The sequence below is a fragment of the Mirounga leonina genome, unplaced genomic scaffold (assembly GCF_011800145.1).
Source record: "Mirounga leonina isolate KUSES-001 unplaced genomic scaffold, KU_Mleo_1.0 Mir_174, whole genome shotgun sequence".
NCBI classification, from domain to species: Eukaryota; Metazoa; Chordata; class Mammalia; order Carnivora; family Phocidae; genus Mirounga; species Mirounga leonina.
In genome coordinates this window covers 16,098,087-16,122,030 of record NW_023270451.1, presented here as the reverse complement: position 1 = coordinate 16,122,030, position 23,944 = coordinate 16,098,087, and the positions used below count along the sequence as shown (strand labels likewise).

Sequence of the window (23,944 nt, the reverse complement as noted above, 5' to 3'; positions counted from 1 at the left end):
ACCCGTTATTAAGCCTTAATCTGAAAAGAAAAAAAAAAACAACAACAATGGAAAAATTTTAATTGCAAAGCTGGCAAGTTTAAACTTCATAAGAAAAAAAATCAAGGTCTATTAAATATTTGCAATCTTCTCTGTTCCCTCATTATTCAAAGATAGGATGACGAAAGGAGAGATCAAGAATCTCTAGTTCTAGTGAAAACACGCTGCAGAGAACAGGAGCTATAAAAAGGCATGATTAATAGCTCAAACATAACTAAAATACCCAAGTGCACCAGGGCTAGAAGGTACAGAGACAAGTGTAGCTGTTTCTCTCATCAAGTAGAATGTGAGAACGAAGCCCCATGGAGACGGGACGGTCTGCAAAGACTCTCCACACAGACACACACACACACACACAGACACACACAGAGACACACACACAGACACACACACAGAGACACACAGACACACACACAGACACACAGAGACACACACAGACACACAGACACACACACAGACACACACAGAGACACACAGACACACACACAGAGACACACACAGAGACACAGACACACAGACACACAGAGACACACACACACACACAGACACACACAGACACACACACAGAGAGAGACACACAGACACACACACAGACACACACACACAGAGACACACAGACACACAGGGACACACACACAGAGAGAGAGACACACACAGACACACACAGGCACACACACAGAGACACACAAACACACACAGACACACACAGACACAAAGAGACACACACAGACACACACAGAGAGACACACACAGACACACACACACACACCGTGCTACCACCACCGGCAACAATATCTGCACTTGGGAGTTTTTCTCCCCCTGAACACTTTCTGCAGTGAGCATATGATGCTAAAATAAAAGCATACGGACTTCTTCTAACCTAATTATTTCTTGAGAAAGAGAAATAACACAATCATCTTTGAAATAACAGATTCTGGAAAGACTGTTGAAAACTGTTGGAAATTGAGAAACACATGGTTGATTGATTAAGTGTTAAAATATTTATTAAATATGGAAATCCACTGAAGGAAAATGGAAGTTCTTCCATTGTGCTGAAGGTTATGTCTAAGGCTGGCCAGAGTCATCTCAACAAGAAACTCAGCAAAGGGGCTTATGATCACAGCTTATGTACAATGGGACCCAAAACAACAGAATGATAAAAAGGGAAGAGCCAGAATATAAGAAAAAAGAGAACTGAGAATGACTAAAAGTTGTATTAAATGCCACTGCTAAAAGGTACATGAATTTTATGGTACATGAATTCTATCTCAACAAAGCTGTTATTAAAAACTGTATGAAGGGGCGCCTGGGTGGCTTCGTTGGTTAGCCATCCGACTCTTGGTTTCAGCTCAGTTCATGATCTCAGGGTGGTGAGATTGAACCCCACATTAGGCTCTGTGCTCAGCACGGAGTCTGCTCGTCCTTCTCCCTCTGCTCCTCCCCCTGCTTGCGTTCTGTCTCTCTCTCTCTCAAATAAATAAAATCTTTAAAAAATTTTTTTAAATAAAGTATAAAAACTATATTAAAAATTAGGATTGTTGTCATAAACGCATTGCAAACGCAAAGTTTTCACAGAAGAAAAATGGACTTTGTTATAAAAACTGCTACTTTGTATAAAATTTTGGGAGCTGTTTCTTCCTCAATGGTCTGTTCGTTTAATTTTTGCCTTCTGAGGCTCTTCAAGTAAAACATGTTTTTTAAAAAGAAAACAAAACAAGCTATTAAAATAGAGCATCTTATCCTCTAATCCAGTTCTATATACAGATTCCAACACTCAGCCTGGTTTAGGAACCCAGAGTCTGACCTTTAATCCCACTGCCTGTTAGCCTCTGTGTCCTGCTTTCCCTTCAGGCCTCCCATCCCAAAGTAAGGAGGCTGCACTGTTACTCATTCAATTTTAAGAAAACAAATCCCACCTGATGTCTGAACTAATATTATGGAAACAAAATTACACAGCACAGAGAATACAGTCAATGATATTGTAATAGCCTTGTATGGTGACAGATGTTAGTTACCCTTGCAAGATGTTAGCTACCCTTGGGGTAAGCACAGCGTAGTGTATAGACTTGTGAAATCACTATGTTGTACACCTGAAACTAAGGTAACATTATGTCAACTTTAATTCAGTTTAAAAAAAAAAGAAACAAGATTAACTTGTTCTGTTAAATTCCCTGGAAGAATTCAATGACGCCAAAGCTGGAACCCAGCATTACCACCAGGGTCCAAACTGTCCTACCCTCCTGGAACATCTGAAAGGAACCACAGCTCTCGTGAAACAATCCAAGAAACCCAGTGATTTTTGTACACAGGAAACTGGGCACTGATTTCATACCAAGAAATAATCATTATGGAAACTAAAAAAAAAAAAAAAAAAGGAGCTAACATTTATTGAGCTCTTACTATATGCCAAATGTTCAGCCACAAGCTTTATGTGTATTATCTCCTTTAATCCTCACAACAACATATGAGCTAGGTACTATTCTTAATTGGTGTAAAAAGTTAAATGTGTGCCAAGTTCACACAGTGAGCTGGTGGCAAAGACAGGTTTTGAAAGCATGCAGCCTAATTCCAGGCCCTCCAACTCTTAATCACTATCCTATAATACTTTTTTTAAAAACTATATAGGGAATGGGACACCTGGATGGCTCAGTTGGTTAAGCGTGTGCCTTCAGCTCAGGTCATGATCCCAGGGTCCTGGGATCAGGTCCCGCACTGGGCTCCTTGCTGAGCAGGGGGCCTGCTTCTCTTTCTGCCACTCCCCCTGCTTGTGCTCTCTATCTCTGACAAATAAATAAATAAAATTAAAAAAAAAAACTATATAGGGACTTATTTCACTAATAATTAAGACATGTTCTTAAAAAATCGTGGGTTTTACAGTAGTAAAGTAATACACAAAGAACCATAACGAACTGATATGCATAACGTAAAAAAATTGTTAATTTTGCAACAAGATACCATGAGAATGGCTAAGCCATAATAATTTTTTAAAGTATTTGCAATAACCAATGATAGAAAAGGATCCAGAATATATTTAAAATGCCATACATTAGTAAGAAAAAGACAAATACCCCAATAGAAAAATGGGGGAAGTATATAAATAGACCACTTAGAGGAAGAAATATGATCACCAAAGGCGCTCAATCTCATTAGTCATCAGGGAAATGTAAAGTAAAATAATTAGACACCATTCACATCCACGTTTATAAGTTTTTAAGCCTTAGGGTTCCAAATGATTATGAAGATGGAGAAATTCTCATGCACTGCCGGTGGAGTATAAACTGGTATATCACTATATAATCTGGCATTATGTCTCTACATAATGTTGAAGTTGAAAATGCACAAACCCTAAGAATCAACAATTTCACATCAAAATATATGACCCACAGAAACCCTATCAATGGCAAACACTGCTTATAAGAGCGAAAACTTGAAAAAAATCTATAAATACATTAATATAAAAAGAAATAAATGATGGTAAGTTTATAACACAGAAAGCCAGACAACAATAAAAAGGAAAAAATTCAATTATTTTACCTATACCAGCACAAGAAATTGAAAATCAGTATTGAGAAGTAGCAAAAGAATATATATGATACCAAATATGTGCATGTACAAAATACACAAAATAGTAATATATATTGTTTATGGATAAATATTTATGTAGTTCAAGTATAAAAAAGCCAGGAAGGATGCACACTAATTGCAAGATAATGATTTCCCCTGAGAAGGATGAGGAAATGGAAGGCAGGGGAACATCAACTGAATCTATAATGTCTTTTTCTTTAAAAAAAAAAAACAACTATTAAATTTGTGTTGATTCTGTGTAGTGAGTACAAGAGTGTCTATCACATTATTTTATCTACATTTTTTGTATGTTTGAACTATTTCAAAACAGGAACTCTTTTTTTTTAAGACTTTATTTGAGAGAGCGAGAATGAGAGAGAGAGAGAGCACATGAGAGGAGGGAGGGTCAGAGGGAGAAGCAGACTCCCCGCTGAGCAGGGAGCCCAATGCGGATTCGATCCCAGGACCCTAGGATCATGACCTGACCCGAAGGCAGTTGCTTAACTAACTGAGGCACCCAGGCACCCAACAGGAGCTTTTTTAAATTAAAAAAAATAATAACAAAAGTTGTCCTAAGGAAATTTTTTTTAAGATTTTATTTATTTATTTGACAGAAAGAGACAGTGAGAGAGGGAACACAAGCAGGAGAAGTGGGAAAGGGAGAAGCAGGCTTCCCACCGAGCAAGGAGCCCAATGTGGGACTCGATCCCAGGATTCTGGGATCATGACCTGGGCCGAAGGCAGATGCCCAACGACTGAGCCACTCAGGCGCCCATGTCCTAAAGAAATTTTCACAAGCACCTTCACATGATCAATTTTGTAGATGCCACGTTAACAGCTAAGGGATGAATAACACACATGTGGAAATGTCTCTACTATTGTGGCCAGAAAAACTACAAGAAATAAAAATTAATGGCTGAAAGCTTCAGGGAGGTTAATATTGACTCAACTTTCTAAAACCTTGTAAAGGGGTGTCTGGGTGTCTCAGTGGGTTAGCGCTGGACTCTTGATTTTGGCTCAGGTCATGATCTCAGTGTTGTAAGATGGGGCTCCATGCTCAGCACAGAGTCTGCTTGAGATTCTCTCTCCCACTCCCTTTGCCCCTCTCCCCATGCTCCTCACACACTCTTTCTCTTAATCTCTCTCTCTCTAAAATAAATAATAAATCATTTAAAACCTTTTAAACCAGAGCTGTCCAAATGAAGAGAGTCCAGAGAGGAGGGGCAAAGAGAGAGGGAGAATCTTACGCAGACTCACCTGAGCACAGAACCCAAAGCAGGCTCAATCTCACAACTGTGAGATCATGACATGAGCTGAAACCAAGAGTTGGACGTTTAACCGACTACACCACTCAGGTGCCCCGAGATGATAAAAATGTTTTAACACCGGGGCGCCTGGGTGGCTCAGTTGTTAAGTGTCTGCCTTCGGCTCAGGTCATGGTCCCAGGGTCCTGGGATGGAGCCCCTCGTTGGGCTCCCTGCTCAGCGGGAAGCCTGCTTCTCCCTCTCCTGCTCCCCCTGCTTGTATTCTCTCTCTCGCTGTATCGCTCTCTGTCAAATAAATAAATAAAATAAAATAAAATAAAATGTTTTAACATTGACAGTGGGAGTGGCTGCACAACTGTGTGAATATACTATTTTGAGTTGTAAACCATTGCTAAATGGCTGAATTCTGTGGTATGCAAATTATACCCCAATAAAGCTCTTATTAAAAATATAAATACACAATTAAAATATACATAATTTTGTTCCTGAGATTACAATGGGTCAGCTGAAGTCATGAGAACTGCTAGAGTTCATTTCTACGGGCCAGCTACCTGATCCTAAGATTTTGATGTGGGACCTCCTCACCATCCTATGCCTTCACTTTCCTTTCTGGTCTTAACCCTTTCAGGTCCTTCATTCACACTAACATGTATGTGCTTAAAAACAGCTCAGAGTGCCATCCCTCCCTGGGGTCTCTACTTATACTAAAGGAACTATTCTCTAGCGGTGTTTTTTCTGATTTAAATCAGATGTGCAGGTCTTTTAGCATCATGGAGATTTCATGGAGTAACTAACAGTCCTATGTCGGTAATATCTACTTCCTAAGAAATCAAGTAAATATTTTATATTAACTTGTTAGGCCATAAAACGGTGGCAAAAACTGGAGAAAAAATGAAAATAATAGACAAGAAAGTATCTGGGACTTAAAGCGAAAAAAAAAGATATTATACTTAGTTTAAAACCCCAGTTTAAAAAAAAAATCAAAATTCCAAGAATATCAAGGGAACCCCTTGGTTGAGTATGTCATCTGAGTTCAGATCCATCAAAAATACATGTCACTCTCCCAGAAGACAAGCATCATTGTCTTAAAGAAAATGTAGCTCCAGGTACCAAATGGCAAACTCTGGTGAATAAAGTCACACACAAAGGTTAAATAGCTTGGATTTATTTTTATTGCGAGAGATGAGGCTATAAACTGACATGAGTGATTTTGTCACAGTGATTAAAGTGGCAGAGGGACTGCAAGGTGGTCTTAGGTGGTGGGATGTCTGTATGCCAACCAGTGTCCAAGTTCCCACTGCTATCTCTGGTGTTCTCCCTCCTCATCATCACGGCCCTGCCTTTCCTAATAAACCCTGCCTCAAACCTGAAGCAAGAGGGACAGCTATTTTAGTTCAGATGCTCACAGTGATGGGATCCTCACAGAAGGTGGGCATACTATATACAGGGTGTCTCTGTTGGGTTAACAAGAAGAGATGGGGGAGGAAGAGGTCACAGAGAAGGCAAAGATGTGGAAGGAAGCCTATGCTGTCCCAACAAAACATTTTAATAATCTGGAAGAAAGAAATACTGTAATTGTTGGAAATACATCAAAAGTACATAAAATTAGGAGCACCTGGGTGGCTCAGTCAGTTGAGAGTCTGACTCTTGATTTTGGCTCAGGTCATGATCTTGGGCTGGTGGGACTGAGCCCCATGTTGGGCTCTGCACTCAGCACTCAGAGTTTGCTTGTCCCTCTCCCTCTGCTCCTCCCCTCCACCCTGCTCTCTTTCTCAAATAGATAAATAAATAAAATCCTTAAAAAAACAAAAAAAAAGTACAGGGGTGCCTAGGTGGCTCAGTCGGTTAAGTGTCTGCCTTTGGCTCAGGTCATGGTCCCGGGGTCCTGGGATCGAGCCCCACATCAGGCTCCCTGCTCAACAGGGAGCCTGCTTCTCCCTCTCCCTCTGCTGCTTCCCCTGCTTGTGCTCTCTTGCTCTCTCTGTCAAATAAATAAATAAAAATGTATTTTAAAAATAATAAATCTTAAAAAAAGATAAAAATTAAAATTAAAAAAAATTTTTCAAGTACATAAAATCAGTAACATGAATGGTCACAGGACTTTTTTTCATTTTTGAGACAGAAAATTGAAACAAAGGCAGACCATAAATATTTGCTGAGCATCAAGTATGCATCAGGCACAGCACTGATGCATACTTGATCACTAAGCAGTGGCAAGATCACTAAGCAGTGAACAAACAACAATTAATTTGAATGACAAAGTCGCAGCCCAAGGTTACACAGTCTCTCTCATGGGGATACCTTCTATTAACACACCCAACTTCAGTTGCTGTAATCCCTCCTGCACCAACACACATGTACCCAGAAATAATTTTATGGCAAGCCTCTGAGGCAAGTTTTACTCTTACTATACCTGTAAAAGTGCCCCATCATTTCTTAATACTGAGTCTGAATCCTGGCAATACAGTCCTGGATCACTAAAGAAGAGTGTGAGAAGGATCATGCTCAGCAAGTGCAGAGGGTGGACTGAGCACATAACTCAAAGTTTAAATCCAGGGAATGACGAGCAATGAGAACAAAAAGAATGATTTTAGGAAGGCAATCAGTCCAGCAGTAAAGAATGGAAGGGACGCCTCACTCCACATCCAAAGAAGAAAAGGAATGAGGGACAACTAAAGGGAAACAAAAGAAACAAACAGAAAAAAGAAAAATCACAACAAAAAAACAAAACAACAACAAAAAATACAGGTTTAAAGGTAAGTAGTAAAATGGGAAAGCTTGTTGAACTCGAACACATTTTCCAAATGGCAAAATAATTAAGTCCAGCAATGTGCACAGAGGATGGTTTCCAACACTGAACGTAAATAACCTTTCAGAGACTTGTTTTTTTCTTTAGCTGCTGAGAGAAAAAAAGAAACTTGACAGAAATAGAGTGGGGGAAAAATATGACAAAATAAACCAAGGGTCATAGGGAAAGTGAACAAAGCAAGACCATGCTCATGGGAAAACAACAAATGGAAAGAGGTAACAGGAAAGGGATAGAACCTGTACTGAGAGATGAAGAGAAAAGAATTGACCAGGGAAAACCTGACCTCGCAACAGGGGTCTGGGGACATGAGAATGGAAAAGGGTTCTGTAAAAGTCATGGCATCAATGACTTCACCGAGTCAACATTTGCTTGTTGAGCACTTGCTATGTACAAAGCTCTGGGTCAATGCTGGGAAGAAATGAAAATGAGGATGAAGATGCATGCCTTCACTCCTTGTTTTTCCATACAATTAAATTAAAATAATTTTTACCTCATCACCCTAGAAAAACTGCAAACTTCATGATTTCATAGCCACAACATTCAGGAAATGTCCTAAACAACTCATTAATCAATAACCTCAAGTAGATTTCACATGAAATGGTTAAGCTATAAATTAATAGCATTCACTCTCCCTTCATTAATCATGAAACCCTTGTCTAGGCAATATCATTAAGAACTATAAGAACATCATGCTAAGTCATAAAGTGGGAGAACAGTTTTGGGGTCCTGAAAAATTCCATCACCTTCAGGGATGTTGAAGTTTCTATCAAAGTCAATAAAAATCTTCCTAAGAGGGGCCTAGAGAACCCGGTTTTGTGAAGTGCCGGCTGCATGTGCGGCATCTCGCTATCTAGCTCAAAGAGAAACCACTTAAAGAAAAGCTTAAGCTGTGACCAGGAGTACCAAACTGCATGGACCAGCCTGACTCCAGCCTCCTGACCTCACTAGTGGGAAATGAAGGCAATTTCTCCCAACCCAACCTATTTAAAAGGCAACCTGAAAAAAAATAAAAATAAGAACAGCAATTGACCAACTAGAGGTAAAGGCTACAGACGTGAGTCAGGGCCAAGTAGAATAAGTGGTCTAAGAAGATTGCCAACCAGGAGTTCTCCTGCCTCAGGTAGAAACTTTTAAAGCCACTTGCAAAATGTGAGCTCTTGAGGCCCATCTTCAGGAAAGCCTCATTGATTTCTCATCTTCAAACGGTTATCTAATGTTCTTGAGTTGGGACCAAAAAAAAAAAAAAAAGCAGCAAAAGGGCAACTACTGCTTAGTGCTAAAATCCCCTGGTACAAAATTGATTTTTAAAAAGGAGAAAAATGTTGATTTACCCTTGCTGATACACGCATATGATTCTGAAAAATTTCTTCAATATAAACAGACAGACTGCCGAGGGTGGGGGTCAGGGGGTGGATTAAGTTGTTTATTTCTTCCCTTCCCAGTGATAACTGCTGATATTTCTGGGTCGTGCTATGGCACTTTTTTATTTTCTAAAACAAATTACATATAATAGTCTGTTCTAGGAAAAACAAAACAGATTTTGATCTTAAAAGCAAATCAAATGATGAAATCAGAAATACAGGACCACTAGAAGTCTACAATAATTGTTTCATATATGAAGTATTTATATTTTTTAAAATACAGCACATTAAAAAATAAGTAAAAAATAAAAATACAGCACACTGAACTCTATTTTATGTGTGAAATAATTATAATTATCAAAAGGGACTATAAACTCAATATTTGAAGACTAAAATTTATGCATGTATTCATCCTTTTAACCCAGTTCCAAAGAGGACTTCGGGATGTTTATATGGACACTTACAAGTTCAAATATAAATTTTAAGCAGATGAGGAAACTGGGGAGAAAGGAAAATTTATCACTTCAAGAAATATTTATTAAGTACGTACTCTGTGCCAGGGTGGAGATGTGTGGTGAACAAACAGACCAGATCACTTTTCTCATACACTAGTCTGGTAGTTTTATATTCTAGTGATGACACATTGGAAGAAAGACAGTAAGTCAAACGTTAAAGAGAATGTCAACAAGGGGGTTCAGTTAGTTAAGCGACTGTCCGACTCTTGATTTCGGCTCAGACCATGATCTCATGGTCATGGGATCAGCCAGCGTGGGGCTCCTTGCTCAGTGCTGAGTCTGCTTCAGATTCTTTCTCCCTCCCCCTCTGCCCCTTCCCGCTCGCACTCACTTGTACCCCCCACCTCTCCAAATAAATAAATAAAATCTTAAAAAAAAAAAAAAGGATGGCAAGTGCTAGGAAGACAACAGCATAACATGCTGTGATGGGGGGTGGGGGGTGGGAATACTTCAGAAAAGTAGATGGAGGAAACCTGAGATTACTTTTTCCATGCCTGAGTATTTATTTTAATCCAAGGATAGCATGCATAATGAAAATGTGTACAGGTATGACTTTTCATATTGATAAATTAACACAAATCAAGAGGTATTTCAGATGACACTTGAGCTGAAATGGGGATGATGAGGAATATGCTGATGAGCTAGGATGAAGCTGCTAGGAAAACTCATGTTGTGACTTTGGCTTTGGAGGAGGGCATAATTTGCCTCTAAACTTCTGGCATCCAACTCAAGGAAGGAAAAAATTACATGACAAATCTCTCCTCTTGGTCCTGATAAGGCACCACCCATAATGTTCTCCAAGACTTCAATTAATACTGTAACTGGTTTCTCAGGAATATTTCTTACAATGTCCTTCAAAATACCCTTTAGAAAAAGTCTGGTGAATTACTGAAGAGGTCAGGGATGCAAATGAGAAAACTGGTATCAATTCAGATATAAAATTCTCGTGACTAACTTAAATCCAGAGAAAGATGTAAGCCATTAAAAAAAAAAAAATCTCTTAAATCTTAAGGCTACACAGAGCTCCTCAACCCTACATATAAATTGGAAATCTACTGGGGAGATTTTTTAAAAATACCCCCACCCCAGAATCTCAGTAGGTAAGGCCAGTACTCTATGGAGGAACAGATGATAATTCCCCATAAATTGTTTCTCTTTTTTCCCCCACAAATAGTTTCTGGTGAGTTTCTCGCAGATAAAACTCCAACAAGCACTCAGAGTACAGATACTCTCTGCTGCCATTTAGATGTAGATTCAAATATTTCTATGTAGTTAAAAGAATAACTGAGGTAGAAATAGAAATTATAACCATTTCTAGAAATGAAAACATAAAACAAGTGCTAAACATGATATCAATTCACTCCTGAATGAAGTTATTAGCAACCTGAGCAGGACCAAGAGTTTCTCAAAGAAATGTTAGGTTGATTCCAACAGAGATGAATGGGTTAAGCGTTAAATGTTAAATGTTAAATAAGTAACATTTATTACAAAAGGATTATTTTATGTGGATCTCTAACATTCTCTTTGAGAATTCTTTTCCCAACTCTACTGCTTACTGGTTGTATGACCTTGGGCAGGTTAATTAGCTTCCTTAAGCCTCAGTAGCCTCAATTATAAAATGGATACAGCAGCTACCTCAAAATGAGAGATTATGCATGTAAATCACTGAGCACAGCACCAGGTACATGGTAACTATTCAACAAATACTAACTCTTATTTTTCAATTCTTTCTCTCAATATTTGCTTTCAAGGGCTTTTATTACCAAAAGTAAACACATCCAACTAGATGTTCACAGAAGCTATCATTTTGGTTATTACTGATTATGTATCTCTTTCATCCTAAGGCCTTGACATTTGGGACTCCAGAGCTACTTGCTCTAGGAAGCCACAAAAGATATTCTGTATCTTTTTCTTTTGAAGAAAGGTGTATGGATCCCCATTTAGCATTTAATGTTTCTGGTTTATGAAACTTTGAGTACACGTAATTTTGGTACTGGCTGTTGAATATTAAAATCTTCAATTTACAAAGAAAGATTATAACAATAAGTATACACATCCAATTCCAAAACAGAACCCAGGCCCTTCAATATGTGTTTTTCACATTTTAAATGTTAAATATCTTGGGGCACCTGGGTGGCTCAGTCGTTAAGCGTCTGCCTTCGGCTCAGGTCATGATCCCAGAGTCCTGGGATCGAGCCCCGCATCGGGCTCCCTGCTCAGCGGGAAGCCTGCTTCTCCCTTTCCCGCTGCCCCCGCTTTGTTCCCTCTCTCGCTGTGTCTCTCTCTGTCAAATAAATAAATAAAATCTTTAAAAAATAAATAAATAAATGTTAAATATCTTTATGTAGTCCATTCTCATTCTCAAGTTAGTAGATATGATTAATTCCTCCTGAGTTCTGCAAGCTGCAAGAAATATGTAGTTCCAGTGGGACAAATGGAAGAAATCTTTGACCTCACTGCCATTGAATGACACCTAGAGAAATGTTCCTGGCCTGCTACCATAAGGCCAGTTAAGCATAGAGTTTAAGCCCAGGCGGTGCCGTGGAGTTAAAGTGCCAGGGTTCCAATCCTTTCTCAACTACCTACCAGCTTTGTGGTTTTACAGCTGGTATTTCCTGTCATATGATTCTTGTGGGACTGCAGGGAGTTAATGTGTACCAAGTACCAAGAAAACTGTTGGGCACATACAAAGTAACCACAGAAGTTACTGTACATTAAGTATTTTAGTGTATACTATTACATACATGCTAACACTACTATAAGCACTTCTCTCTTTCCTGTTTTGTTTCCTTCCTCCTTCTCACCACACTCCTTATGTCCCTTCCTCTTCTGCTCTTCCCCTTCCTTTAATTAGCATTCTTTTTCCCTTTGAAGCTTATTCATGAAACTTAATGATAAATGTGGCCTGATCTGAGCCCCACTGGAGCGACTGAGTACCAGTGACCTTACAGATTCCTGCTCTCACTGAGCCATGACAAGAAAGCAGGCTTCCCTCCATGTACTTTTAGGAAGGGTCCTGTCATTAAAAATGATAGAACACTTGGCATTTGAAATTTGAGAAAGCAAATAAAAGTAAGAACGATTTTTATCAACCCATAAGCTCATAGAGTCATTCATAGTTTTCCAGGTATAGCTGTGAAGAAGTGACGAAAGATGGGTTCTTTTCATACACAGTGAGATCATTAAGCAGAACTCCAAAGATGCCCAAAAATATATATATACAAATTGGGATCTCACAGAGTAAAACCAAGACCTAAAGAAAATTTCCACAATCCTGAATATAATTTTCTTTTAACTATTTAATTGTAAGAGAAGCATGTTGATAGGAGAATAAAAATATGCTGGAAAATGTCCCCTTCCTATTTATAGCAGAAGAACAAAGTTTTAATGGGTGGCAAAACTTTATCAATATTGAGTTACTTAGGTTTAACAAATGCACATTAAGAAAAAAAAAATTGTTTGTGCTATCCTTGCAAAATACTTCTAAAGCTATTAATTCCTAGGAGCCCTTTTCCACCAGAGAAGCAAAGCAGTACTACAGACAATTTACCGTGAAGCTGACTCAGTGCTCCCAAGTGAAACAGCACAATTTTAAGTACAGCTCATCCAGGCTTAGGCATATGTATAAATATAGTCACAAAAATGGAGCACATTACCGCTTGCCATCTTGCTACCAGCTTGTATTACTGATTATCAAAACTATGATAAATTACAGATCTATGTTTTTGGTACCTGACCACTTGAGAAGCTACAACACGATCCAGGGAAAGAGACAGAGAAATAAGTAGCCCATCTATTCACTGACAGCAAAGACTTCTGACAAAAAGAGATTCTGCTATTTGCAGAGAAATATAATCAATGGGTGAAAAACAAGTAATCGAAAATCTATGAGGTGAACACACAACAAAATAAACCACCAAATAACCTATCTGATGCTACAGTAAATCTGTCATGCTTGGCTAGCAAAAAAAAGAAAAAAGAAAGAAAGAAAAAAAAGTAGCCATTAAGGTGCTTTTTCTTAAAAATAGCAATTAAGTGATTATCAGTATCAAACTATCAATAAGGCTCAGTAGGTACTATCTTGCTCATATGGATGCCCAGTTAAAAATGTTTTATCCATTGATCTGCAAACACACAATTCCTTCAGCACAAATAACTTCAAGTCAGAAGAAAGAAAGACTCTGGATAATTTACTCTAGTTTTGAGTGCTATTTTACAAGACTGAAATTACTTCAGAATAGGTAGACAACCTTGAGGATAGCAAGGTTACCCACAATCAAATATGATTTCTTTGACTATCATTTCTAGAACTTTATGGCAAAATAACTTTTCATTAGGGGCTGATCATCCCACTTAGGATAAAAATAAAGTATGCATTCAAGTAACTGGCCATGTAGTAAAGAAATCTTTTATAATATGGATTATTATCAACAGAATTATTATTTCACCCCAAATTGTCAGTATTTCCCCAAAATCATAAGAAAAATTTCTTCCAAAAGTATGAGCATTCTTTTCCATTTAGTGATTGAAAACTGAAACAAGGACACATTAAGAGTAAAATTAAGGTGTTTTATACTGTCACAGTTCTTGTGAGCTTTCTGAAACATTAAGTAATACATTGCTGGTTTCCTTACTCTGGGGCAATGGCTTTATCTTACCAGGTGAGAAGTAATTCTTGAATTAGTTTAGATGACCTACAAGGTCTCTTCCATCTCTAGGACTGTTAGATTCCACTTAGTTGTGTAAATTTTAGCAATTTGTAACTTACTTTTGGGAATGTGTTAAACTCAGGTAATTAGGGCAACATATTGCATTAAAGTGATGTCATAAAATTTCTAAAGAGTACTCAGTCTGAGGGAGTAGATGTTATTTAATAAAAACTCATATAGTGCTTACAATATCCCCAGCATTGTTCTAAGTGCTTTATAAACTCATTTATACAGTATTTTCAGTATACTTAGTAACTAAATTCTTATGAAGGTTAATGAGTATGTGAATTAGCATTCACCAATAAATTAAAGTGAACAACCACTTTCACTTACCCTTTGAAATTAAAATAAATTCATTTCTAACAATTAGGATGATCCTGCAATATTATGAATCTGGTCAGTTAACTCTCCTTACCGAAGTCCTTCAACTGCCTTCAGGACAAAGTCCAAATTCCTCCACCAGTCATGAAGGTACTGAGGCATCTACACTACTTTCCTGTTTTGGCTCAAATGTACCTTAAATCCTAACTATCTGCACTGAACAAAAATATGTCCTGATTCCCACCTGCCCACGTAATTGCTGCCCCTTTGGTTTGATATGCCCATCACCTTCCTTTAATCTGGCCAATTCCCACTCACCCTCAAAACACAGCTAAGACAGCACCTCCCCATGAGAGGCCCCCTGACTGCTCACCTGGCTTAAATACTGTTTTCTCTGCTTCAACAGCTTTCTGTGATCACCTCCAGAAAACCACACAGAAGGGCAGAGTATAACTGCTTATCCATTCATACATCTTCCCACTTGTCTGTAAATTCCTTAAAGGCTTGAACTGTGTCTTTTATCTCTAAATCCCCAGAGCCCTGTACAAAAATTGGTACACAGTATGAGCCCAAGTAAATAAATGCCTTTTAAATACACAAATGAACAAATGAATATAGAAAGGCATCCCAATTTTATTTCTGAAGAAGAAAGGAAATTGCTAAAAGTATCTATGAGTAGCTAAGATGCCATAATTTTATCTATTTAATTACCAAACAAATGATAAGGGCCATATATAATCAACTGGAGTTTTTAGGTCCAATGACAACTCTCAATGAAACCAAAAATGCAAAAATGCAGGAACACTCCTTAGTTTCCTAATTGCAGGAAAATTTGGCATATGGCAACTAAGTCTTTACAACTATAATTGGCAGATTCAAGGCCTAGTAGTCAGCAATTTCTAGTTTAAAGAGCATGTAGTTTAAAGAGCATGGTAGGGCACCTGGGTGGCTCAGTTGGTTAAGCGACTGCCTTCGGCTCAGGTCATGATCCTGGAGTCCCGGGATCAAGTCCCGCATCTGGGCTCCCTGCTCAGCGGGGAGTCTGCTTCTCCCTCTGACCCTCCCCCCTCTCATGTGCTCTCTCTCTCTCTCAAATAAATAAATTCTTTAAAAAAAAAAAAGAGCATGGTAAACTGCAACAGCCTCCCAGGTGATCCAGACATCCAACCAGATGTACCGTGGTTACCTTACTACGTGCCAGGCACTGAGATAACTGCTCACAACAATTATTTTGATGAGGAGCGCCTGAGTGGCTCAGTGGGTTAAGCATCCGTCTATTTTTTTTTATGTTCTGTTAGTCTTTTATTAAATGTATTTCCATATTTTCATATACATATATATTTTTTTACTAAAACAAGATCATAATGTTGTAAATAGTTTGTTTTCTTTTCATATCTTTCTCTTTCCCTGTCAATAAGTTTCCACAGCCTCTAATACCTCAATCATGCTGAAATTACCCTAATTGTCCCACAACTATTTTCCCAAAGCTAGTTTATCCAAATCACGTTTTAGGTCTGGAGGCTGCATTTTATCCAGCTTGTATATCCCTTAGGTGTTTTCAATCTAAAACAGTCCTTTTCTTCACCTGTTAATTTTCCTGCTCGATGTTTGTCTGATCACTTCCTCATGCTGTCACTTAGCCTGCTCCTCTGTCCCCTGTATTTCCTAGAAATCAGAAGGTACATCTAAGAGCTTGATCGATTTATGTTGATAAACTTCGTCTAGAATACATTTTGGGTACCACTGTATGTTTCATATGGCTTTTCTTCAGCAGGCACATGCCATATGGTTTTACCATCACTGAAACTCAGACTGTCCTCTGGGTCTCATAATGGCTGCCCGAACTGGCTGCTAGACAGTGATGTGATGCCCCTGTGACCAAAAAGTATTCGGTGTGGAGTTCCTTTAATACCACACAGATGTGCGGTTTCCCCTCAGCCATTCACTGCATGGCCAGTTCCATTTGACAGCCTTTGCCTGAATTAACATTTGTTAGAAATCACAAAATGATGATTTTTCTAATGTTATCATTTCTCCTACGTTTATCAGCTACCACTCCTTAGTGAAGAAGAGCTTTCCCTAATCAACTAGATCCATTTGGTTACTCTGAAAACCACTGAGACAAGCATCCAAGTCCTAATTTCAGTTCAGGTCATGATCTCAGAGTTGTGAGATCGAGCCTGCATAGGGCTCTGCCCTGGGGCATGGAGCCTGCTTAAGAGTCTGTCTCCTTCTCCCTGTGCACCTCCCCACCACTTGCAGCATGCAAGCGCACTCTCTCTAAAAAAAAAAAAAAAAGATATTTAAAAATAATTACTTTAATGGTAAGACAGCATTTCACTTTCAATCCTGATGTGAATAATCTATTCATGCTGTTCAACCTAAATCCTACCAGTTCATCCATACCCCACCAAAAGCCAGTCATTCTTCTCAACTGTGAGGTTTATTATTGTAAGAAGTAGAAACTGCATAGGTCCAAGGTATCTTCTGCCCCAAGTGGAAAGGCCTATGATCCAAAAACTGCCGAAGTCCTGCTCCATAAATGGAGAGAAAAGAAGGAAGACTGGCCTGTTTTCCAAAGGTGGTGGTCTTACACCAACACAGTGAAAGGCAGGGGGTACCTGAAGACACGACCAGCACGAGGCAGAGACTTGGAGCTTCCAGGTTCAATTCTGCAGTTTTCTTTTTCCGCATTTCTATTTCCTTCTGTTGCCCTTCCCCTCTGAGAAAGTCTTCGTGATTTGTTTTAAAGCACCGGCTCTATCAGCAAAAATTCAGACTGTAAACTACGGATGAAAGACCCCCTGTCTTTGATGAATAAATTGCAAAGAAAAAATCAAGGAAATGGAGAGGAGGAAACTATGCATTAGAGACTCAAAAAAATAAAATAATTGCAGTCTATAGACACTATTTGGATCCTGAATCAAACAAATAAATTTAAATATATAGGTATTACATTTATATATATATTTATCAAATATACTTACATATATTTAACATATTTATATACTTAATTTATATTTATATGTTAGGTATAATATCATGGTTACATTTTTAAAAGACGCCTTTTAGAAGTGCAGAGTGAATTTTTTATGAATGAAATTATATACTTGCTTCAAAATAATAGGAGGGAAGAAAATAGGTAGGAGATAGATGAAACAAAATTGGCTATGAGTTGCTAATTGTTGAAGCTGGAGGTTCATTATAATATTCTATTTTGTGTGTATTTGAAATTTTTCATAATCAAAAGTTGTAAAAGTGTGTGAGAATATTCCTCCACAGAAATAACTTTCATTTACTAAAAGAGTGTCCCCTACTTCTTACACAAAAATTTCAACAGAGCTAAACCTTTGGCTACAAATACAGATTTAAATGGCATTTTTCTATTTTTACATATTTTACACATATAGATCAAATACTATGACTTTCACAGCATCAACGTACATCTTAAAGTATTTTTTTTTTTTTTTGCGAGAGAGAGAATGAGAGAGAGCACGAGAGGGAGGAGGGTCAGAGGGAGAAGCAGACTCCCTGCTGAGCAGGGAGCTCGATGTGGGACTCGATCCCGGGACTCCAGGATCATGACCTGAGCCGAAGGCAGTCGCTTAACCAACTGAGCCACCCAGGCGCCCAGTATTTTTTTTTTTTTTTTAAGATTTTATTTATTTATTTGACAGAGAGAGAGATAGCGAGAGCAGGAACACAAGCAGGGGGAGTAGGAGAAGGAGAAGCAGGCTTCCCGTGGAGCAGGGAGCCCGATGCGGGGCTCGATCCCAGGACCCTGGGATCATGACCTGAGCCAAAGGCAGACGCTTAACGACTGAGCCACCCAGGCGCCCCCATCTTAAAGTATTAATAAATATATCTGCACATGTGAAAATGTTCAGCCTGCCTTTAGGTCAGTGAAGTTTACAACATTTTCAACCACATGAACAAGTTCTACCTTAATACAGATAAATAAACTGTTTGCCAGTCTGATGTACATAAACACAAAAACTGTTTACAGAGCCCCAAAATAATTATAAGTTCAAAATACTTTTCAGTCATTAGCTGTGGATGTGTGTTATTGATCTAAATATGGGTAAAAGGCAAACTTAGGTGTTTTTAAACATAGTTTATAAATGCCCAATAAACAACACGGCTCAAATTACACTAAAGGACTGCTACCAACGAAGAAATGGGGGAGGAGACGCCTTATCTGAAAGGTAGAGGTGAATGGGTACATCTCTGGTGTCCACAAATTGAGTGAGCTGAGAACACTGCAGTTAAGCTTATTTTTACAGTTTGAGTTTAGTTAGGGATGTCTAGGCTTGTCTTTTCATCTTTTCTACAGTACCAACCTTGGTTTAAATCACGTATAAAGTCTTTTTGAGGATTAAAACAAGCACCACAATGATGATGATGCAAATCCTGCCAATATTAAATCCCTGCTTGCTATGCACGGCACCTGACAGAGGTGAGAGGGGCTCCGGCCCTTCGCTCAGGCTGCCGCACTGCCGAAGACATCCCGCACAAACTCCTCTCTAGCAAAGCTCCGGCCTGTGCTTCTTTGGGGGGGGCGGGGGGGGTTCTGTCCCTACCCCCAACCCCCGCCCCGCTCCCTTCTTTTTTGCACAGAGAGCGCCATGCATGACTCGCATTAGGACTGCGCTCATTTCACCAAAGACACTGCATCTCCAGGGCGACGGAGAGCAAACGCGGGGTAGGGTGCGCCAGGCCGCGCCCAGGCCCAGCCCCCGGACCCCGCCTCTCACCTGCCCGCCGCCGGGGAGGCCCCGCACCCGCGTGTCGAGCGCGTCGTGTCCAGTTTCGTCTTCGCCGCCGGAGCTGTAGAGGAGCCGGAGTGGCACGATGCTCTGGCGCTCCAGGAAGCGGTTTTCGTTCCTCCTCTCCAGCTCCGTCAACGAGGCGTCTCCTCCAGGCAGGAAAAGGGTAAGGAGGGAGTGGGGAGAAAAGGAGAAAATAAGGACCCTGACCCATACTCGTGCCTTCTGCGGTCCGACGTCTCCTCTATGGAAATCCCGCCGCCCCCTCCCTCCCGGTCCCTATCTGAGAAGGACGCAGAGACACCAGCCGGAGAGCCCTGGACCAGCTCCTCTGAGATCATCCAGGATCGGGGCCCAGAAGCACAGCACCCCTTTCCGATCCTCCGCATTCCTCCTCTTCAGAAGAGGAAAAACAGGCATTTGACCGAAGGCTTCTAATGCATCCGCGCGCCCCCACACATGTATTTTTGCTTCACTTCTCACCACCCTTCTAAATAAAAAATCTCCCCGCGCACTCGGGAAAGGGGGATGCCCGTTTCCAGTGCGCTTGAGGGCTGCAAAGACTCCCGGAAAATGGTACGTCCCGAAGCCACAGAGGGTGGCGAACTTACCTGCCCGGCCGCAGCGTGCCGGGGGGCAGGTCCCCAGGGCGCAGAGCAGCAAGAAGGGCACCGACGCAGCCGCCGCCGCCTGCATGGTGCTGCCGTCAGCCCGCCTCGTTCGAGACGCTCAGCTCCTCATGCCCGGGCCTCCGGGTCCGCTTCCCTCGGCCCGCACCCCCGGGCTCGCCTCGGCCGCCCCCTCCCAGCCCCGACCGGTGCTGCGGCGGCCGTGGCGCTGCAGCCTCCGCCGCGGCGCTGCCTCAGTGCTGCATTGTGCTCCGCGGGCGCTTCCGCTGGCGGGGGGAGCGAGCGAGTGCTGCATTGGGCGGTTGGCTGTAGCTAAGTGGTTTCTAGCGCCTCCCACCTCATCCCTTGGCAAAGGCTCCGGCGGGCGACGAGCGCTCGGCAGGGAGCGAGCGCCTGGTGCACTCGCCCCCCGCGCGCGGACAGGGGCGCGCGCCGGAGAGTCAGCTGGGAAATGTAGTTCTCGCTCCGCATCCCGCTCGTCTCCACGAAGGTGCGGACTGTCGCGACCTCGTGACCACGGAAGCCAGGAAGGGGGAAAAGGGCAGAAGAGAGGTCATCGCTGGTAGGCCTCCTGGGCACCGAAATAGCCCACCTGTGCCGCTGCGAGAGCCAGTATTCCTTCACTCTGTGCGTCCGCAAAGAACCGTAATAATGTTTTCCACAGATTCAGTAGTTACTTAAATTATTGTCAAGGAGTTACACCCTCAAGAGTACGTGGTAAGTTAATCATGCATCAAATACTGATTGAGGACCTGCTGTGTGCCCGGTGGCTGACTAAGCAGGGGGACACAACCATGAACGGCACGAGTGTAAGAGGCACGTGCTCTCAGAGTAAAAACACCGTTTTTTACATTACAGTGTGAAAGTGCCCTGGTAATGCTTAGAGGAGGATCATTAACTCAGCCAGGCGGTCAACGCAGACACTGGAAGGATGTCTTGGATTTAGCCCAAGTGTCCAGGATGTTTTGTCCTTTCTCTGATCTCTGCCTGTCTCAAACCTGTTTGTGAAAACCAGGCTTGAGGAACTCGACCTTCTCAGGCTGCTAATTCCATTTTTCTCTAATTCCAAATGTTAGAAACTCTTGAGGATAAGACAGTAATACAATTATTAATTATCACCATAATTAACACTTATGTAGCATGATACAGTTTTTTCTGAGGTCACATAATGCCGTTTGAACTTTGGATCAGCAATTTGGTAAGTATTATTATTCCCATTTCAGAGAGGAGGAAATTCAGGCTTAGAGCTGCACCTTCCAAGTACTGTAACCACTAGCTACATGTAGCTATTTAAATTTAAATTAATTAAAAGTAACTAAAATTAGGGCGCCTGGGTGGCTCAGTCGGTTAAGCGACTGCCTTCGGCTCAGGTCATGATCCCAGGGTCCTGGGATCGAGTCCCACATCGGGTTCCCTGCTCCGCAGGAAGCCTGCTTCTCCCTCTCCCACTCCCCCTGCTTGTGTTCCCTCTCTCGCTATGTCTCTCTCTGTCAAATAAATAAATAAAATCTTTTAAAGATAAGTAACTAAAATGTAACATTCAGTTCCTCAGTCACACTAAACACATTTCTGTACTGCCTATGACTAGCAGCTACTGTATTGTAGAGCAAAAATATAGAACATTTCCATCATTGCAGACAGTTCTATTGGACACAAGTGGCTTAGAGAATTTAAAGGACCTTTCTTAAGGTTCCATGGCTAGTTATAGAGTAGACTGGATATCCTGCTTTCAGATCTGAGTCTTTTTCCACAGTTCCCTGGTGGAACCTGTGTCTTTATAACCTCCATCCTGATTCTGGTCCTGTAAAGCATGCAGAAGAATCTTACACATGATGCTCTGTGGAGATGTTTTTTCCCTTCCCCACTGGAAAAAAAATTTTTTTTTACCCCTGCCTCTTGTGACATGGTTTCAGGTTTCCATCATGATGATTTGAAAACACACTCCAGTATGTCAGTGTCCCAGCTAGAGTGTGGTATTCAGTATTAAATACTACTTAGACATGGTTTTACAAGCAAACAGTAGAGAGGGACTCTTCTCCCTTGAAAGAACATTCTATCATATTTAAGTAACCACATCTCATTGATCTGTCATTTCAAAAAAAATTTCCCCAGATTTTCAAATAAATAAGACACTTAAGAATTTTATATATGACATGCGATTATAGCCTGAATAGGGGCTAAAAGATTTCAGTGGTACACTTTACACCTTGATGCAAGAGATTTCATAGTAAGCTACAGTAAAAGAGAATTAAAACCCAAGGGCCTGGAGGCACCCGGGTGGCCCAGTCGGTTAAGTGGTGGACTCTTGGTTTCGGCTCCACTCATGATCTCAGGGTTGTGAGGTCCTTGAATGGTATTCGTGGTATTTCTGTTGGTTTTGTACATTTTATTAGAAAGCACTATAAAATAGCCACACTGACACTTTAGTTCTACAGTATGCAAGTACAAATAAGTTGTAATATTAGGAAAACGTTTGTTTTAATGTGAGAATGAGCATATCCAGTTTCTGCTGTACAGTATTGAAATTTTATTTACAGAGCTAAAAAAATTGCATGTGTTCTTTGGAAAAGTTTTTATTCAGTTCCTCTGCCTATTTTCTAATCAGATTGCTAGTTTTGCTATTGATTTGTGTGAGTTAGTTATATATTTTGGATATTAACCCCTTACCAGAAATATGATTTGCAAATATTTCCTCCCATTCAGTAGGTTGTCTTTTCATTTTGTTGATGGTTTCCTTTGCTTGTGCAGAAGCTTTTTAGTTTGATATAGCACCACTAATTTATTTTTATTTTTGTTGCCTTTGTTTTTAGAGTCAAATCAAAAAAGTGATTGCCAAGACTAATGTCAAGGAGTTGATGTCAAGAGTTGTGGAGTTGGTTAATAGAACATGGTTCCTTTAGGAGCAAAATGGATAGAAAATAACAAGGTAATTTCTCAACATGTACCATTAAAATAAATCAGCCTCAGGAGGCTGTGGGAAGTTGCTCCAATCAAGAATCATGACTTCTATTTCCAGATTTGAGTCAGTTTTTCAACCCAGAAACCACCAACTGAAGAAAAGGTCATGTCCCCAGGAGAAGGACCCTGCATCACATGTCACGTACACATGGTAACTATTCCCTTAGCTCTTCCCCAAAGGGAATTATCTCCACTTACCTGGGTAACTGCACTGGAGAAAGGGGTAAGAATACCCAAATAACTGTTGGATGCAGGGTCTGGACTGACAGTGATACCTGGGACCCAAAGCACCTATTATAGTGGGGACATGTGGGAGCCAGGTAATAAATGGAGTCCTGGCCAAGCTTTGGCTCATAGTGGGTCAATAATGTCATTTGCTTAGCCTCTGAATGTTTTATTAGAAAATACTTAGTACTTCAGTAAATCACCCACATTGTATTTCAGACCTATGGGGTAAGAATTATAGTGGACAAGACCAAAAAAAAAAAAAAAAATTTGAAAAGAAGAAAAGACCAAGTGAAAAACTGAAACTGCCTCTATCTCTCAGCCAAAGAATAAATCAAAAACAGTGTCTTAATCTAGGGCGATGCTGGTGGTAGTGGTGATGGAGGAAATTGATGCCTCTGTTAAATATCTAAAGATAGTTGATTCCCATCCTATTCACCTGGGTTATAAAGAGTAACAGTAGATGGGGGGGATGGGTTAGCCCGGTGATGGGTATTAAGGAGGGCACGTACTGCATGGAGCACTGGGTGTTATACAAAAACAATGAATCGTGCGGGGCACCTGGGTGGCTCAGTCATTAAGCGTCTGCCTTCGGCTGGGGTCATGGTCCCAGGGTCCTGGGATCAAGCCCCGCAGCGGGCTCCCTGCTCTGCGGGAAGCCTGCTTCTCCCTCTCCCGCTCCCCCTGCTTGTGTTCCCTCTCTCGCTGTGTCTCTCTCTGTCAAATAAATAAAATATTTAAAACAAAACAAAACAAAACAATGAATTGTGGATCACTACATCA

The 23,944-nt window shown here is 40.6% G+C and overlaps 1 protein-coding gene across 11 annotated transcripts in view; it reads right to left on the bottom strand.

The window, feature by feature from the left end:
- The window catches only part of ADAM22 (ADAM metallopeptidase domain 22), a 226,598-nt gene extending 206,352 nt beyond the window's left edge, over window positions 1-20,246 (bottom strand). For 2 of the 11 annotated variants that reach the window (XM_035020502.1, XM_035020511.1), the window contains exons 1-2: window positions 19,961-20,224; window positions 19,338-19,498 (exon numbers count right to left, since the gene is read on the bottom strand). In XM_035020502.1, coding sequence (XP_034876393.1) covers window positions 19,338-19,498; window positions 19,961-20,045 — 246 coding nt within the window. In that variant the 5' untranslated portion in view covers window positions 20,046-20,224. Of the gene's footprint in view, window positions 1-19,337; window positions 19,499-19,960 lie in introns of all 11 variants that reach the window. The other 9 variants (XM_035020505.1, XM_035020506.1, XM_035020508.1 and 6 more) reach the window with 8 other exon arrangements.
- Between the last annotated feature and the right edge of the window lie 3,698 nt (window positions 20,247-23,944).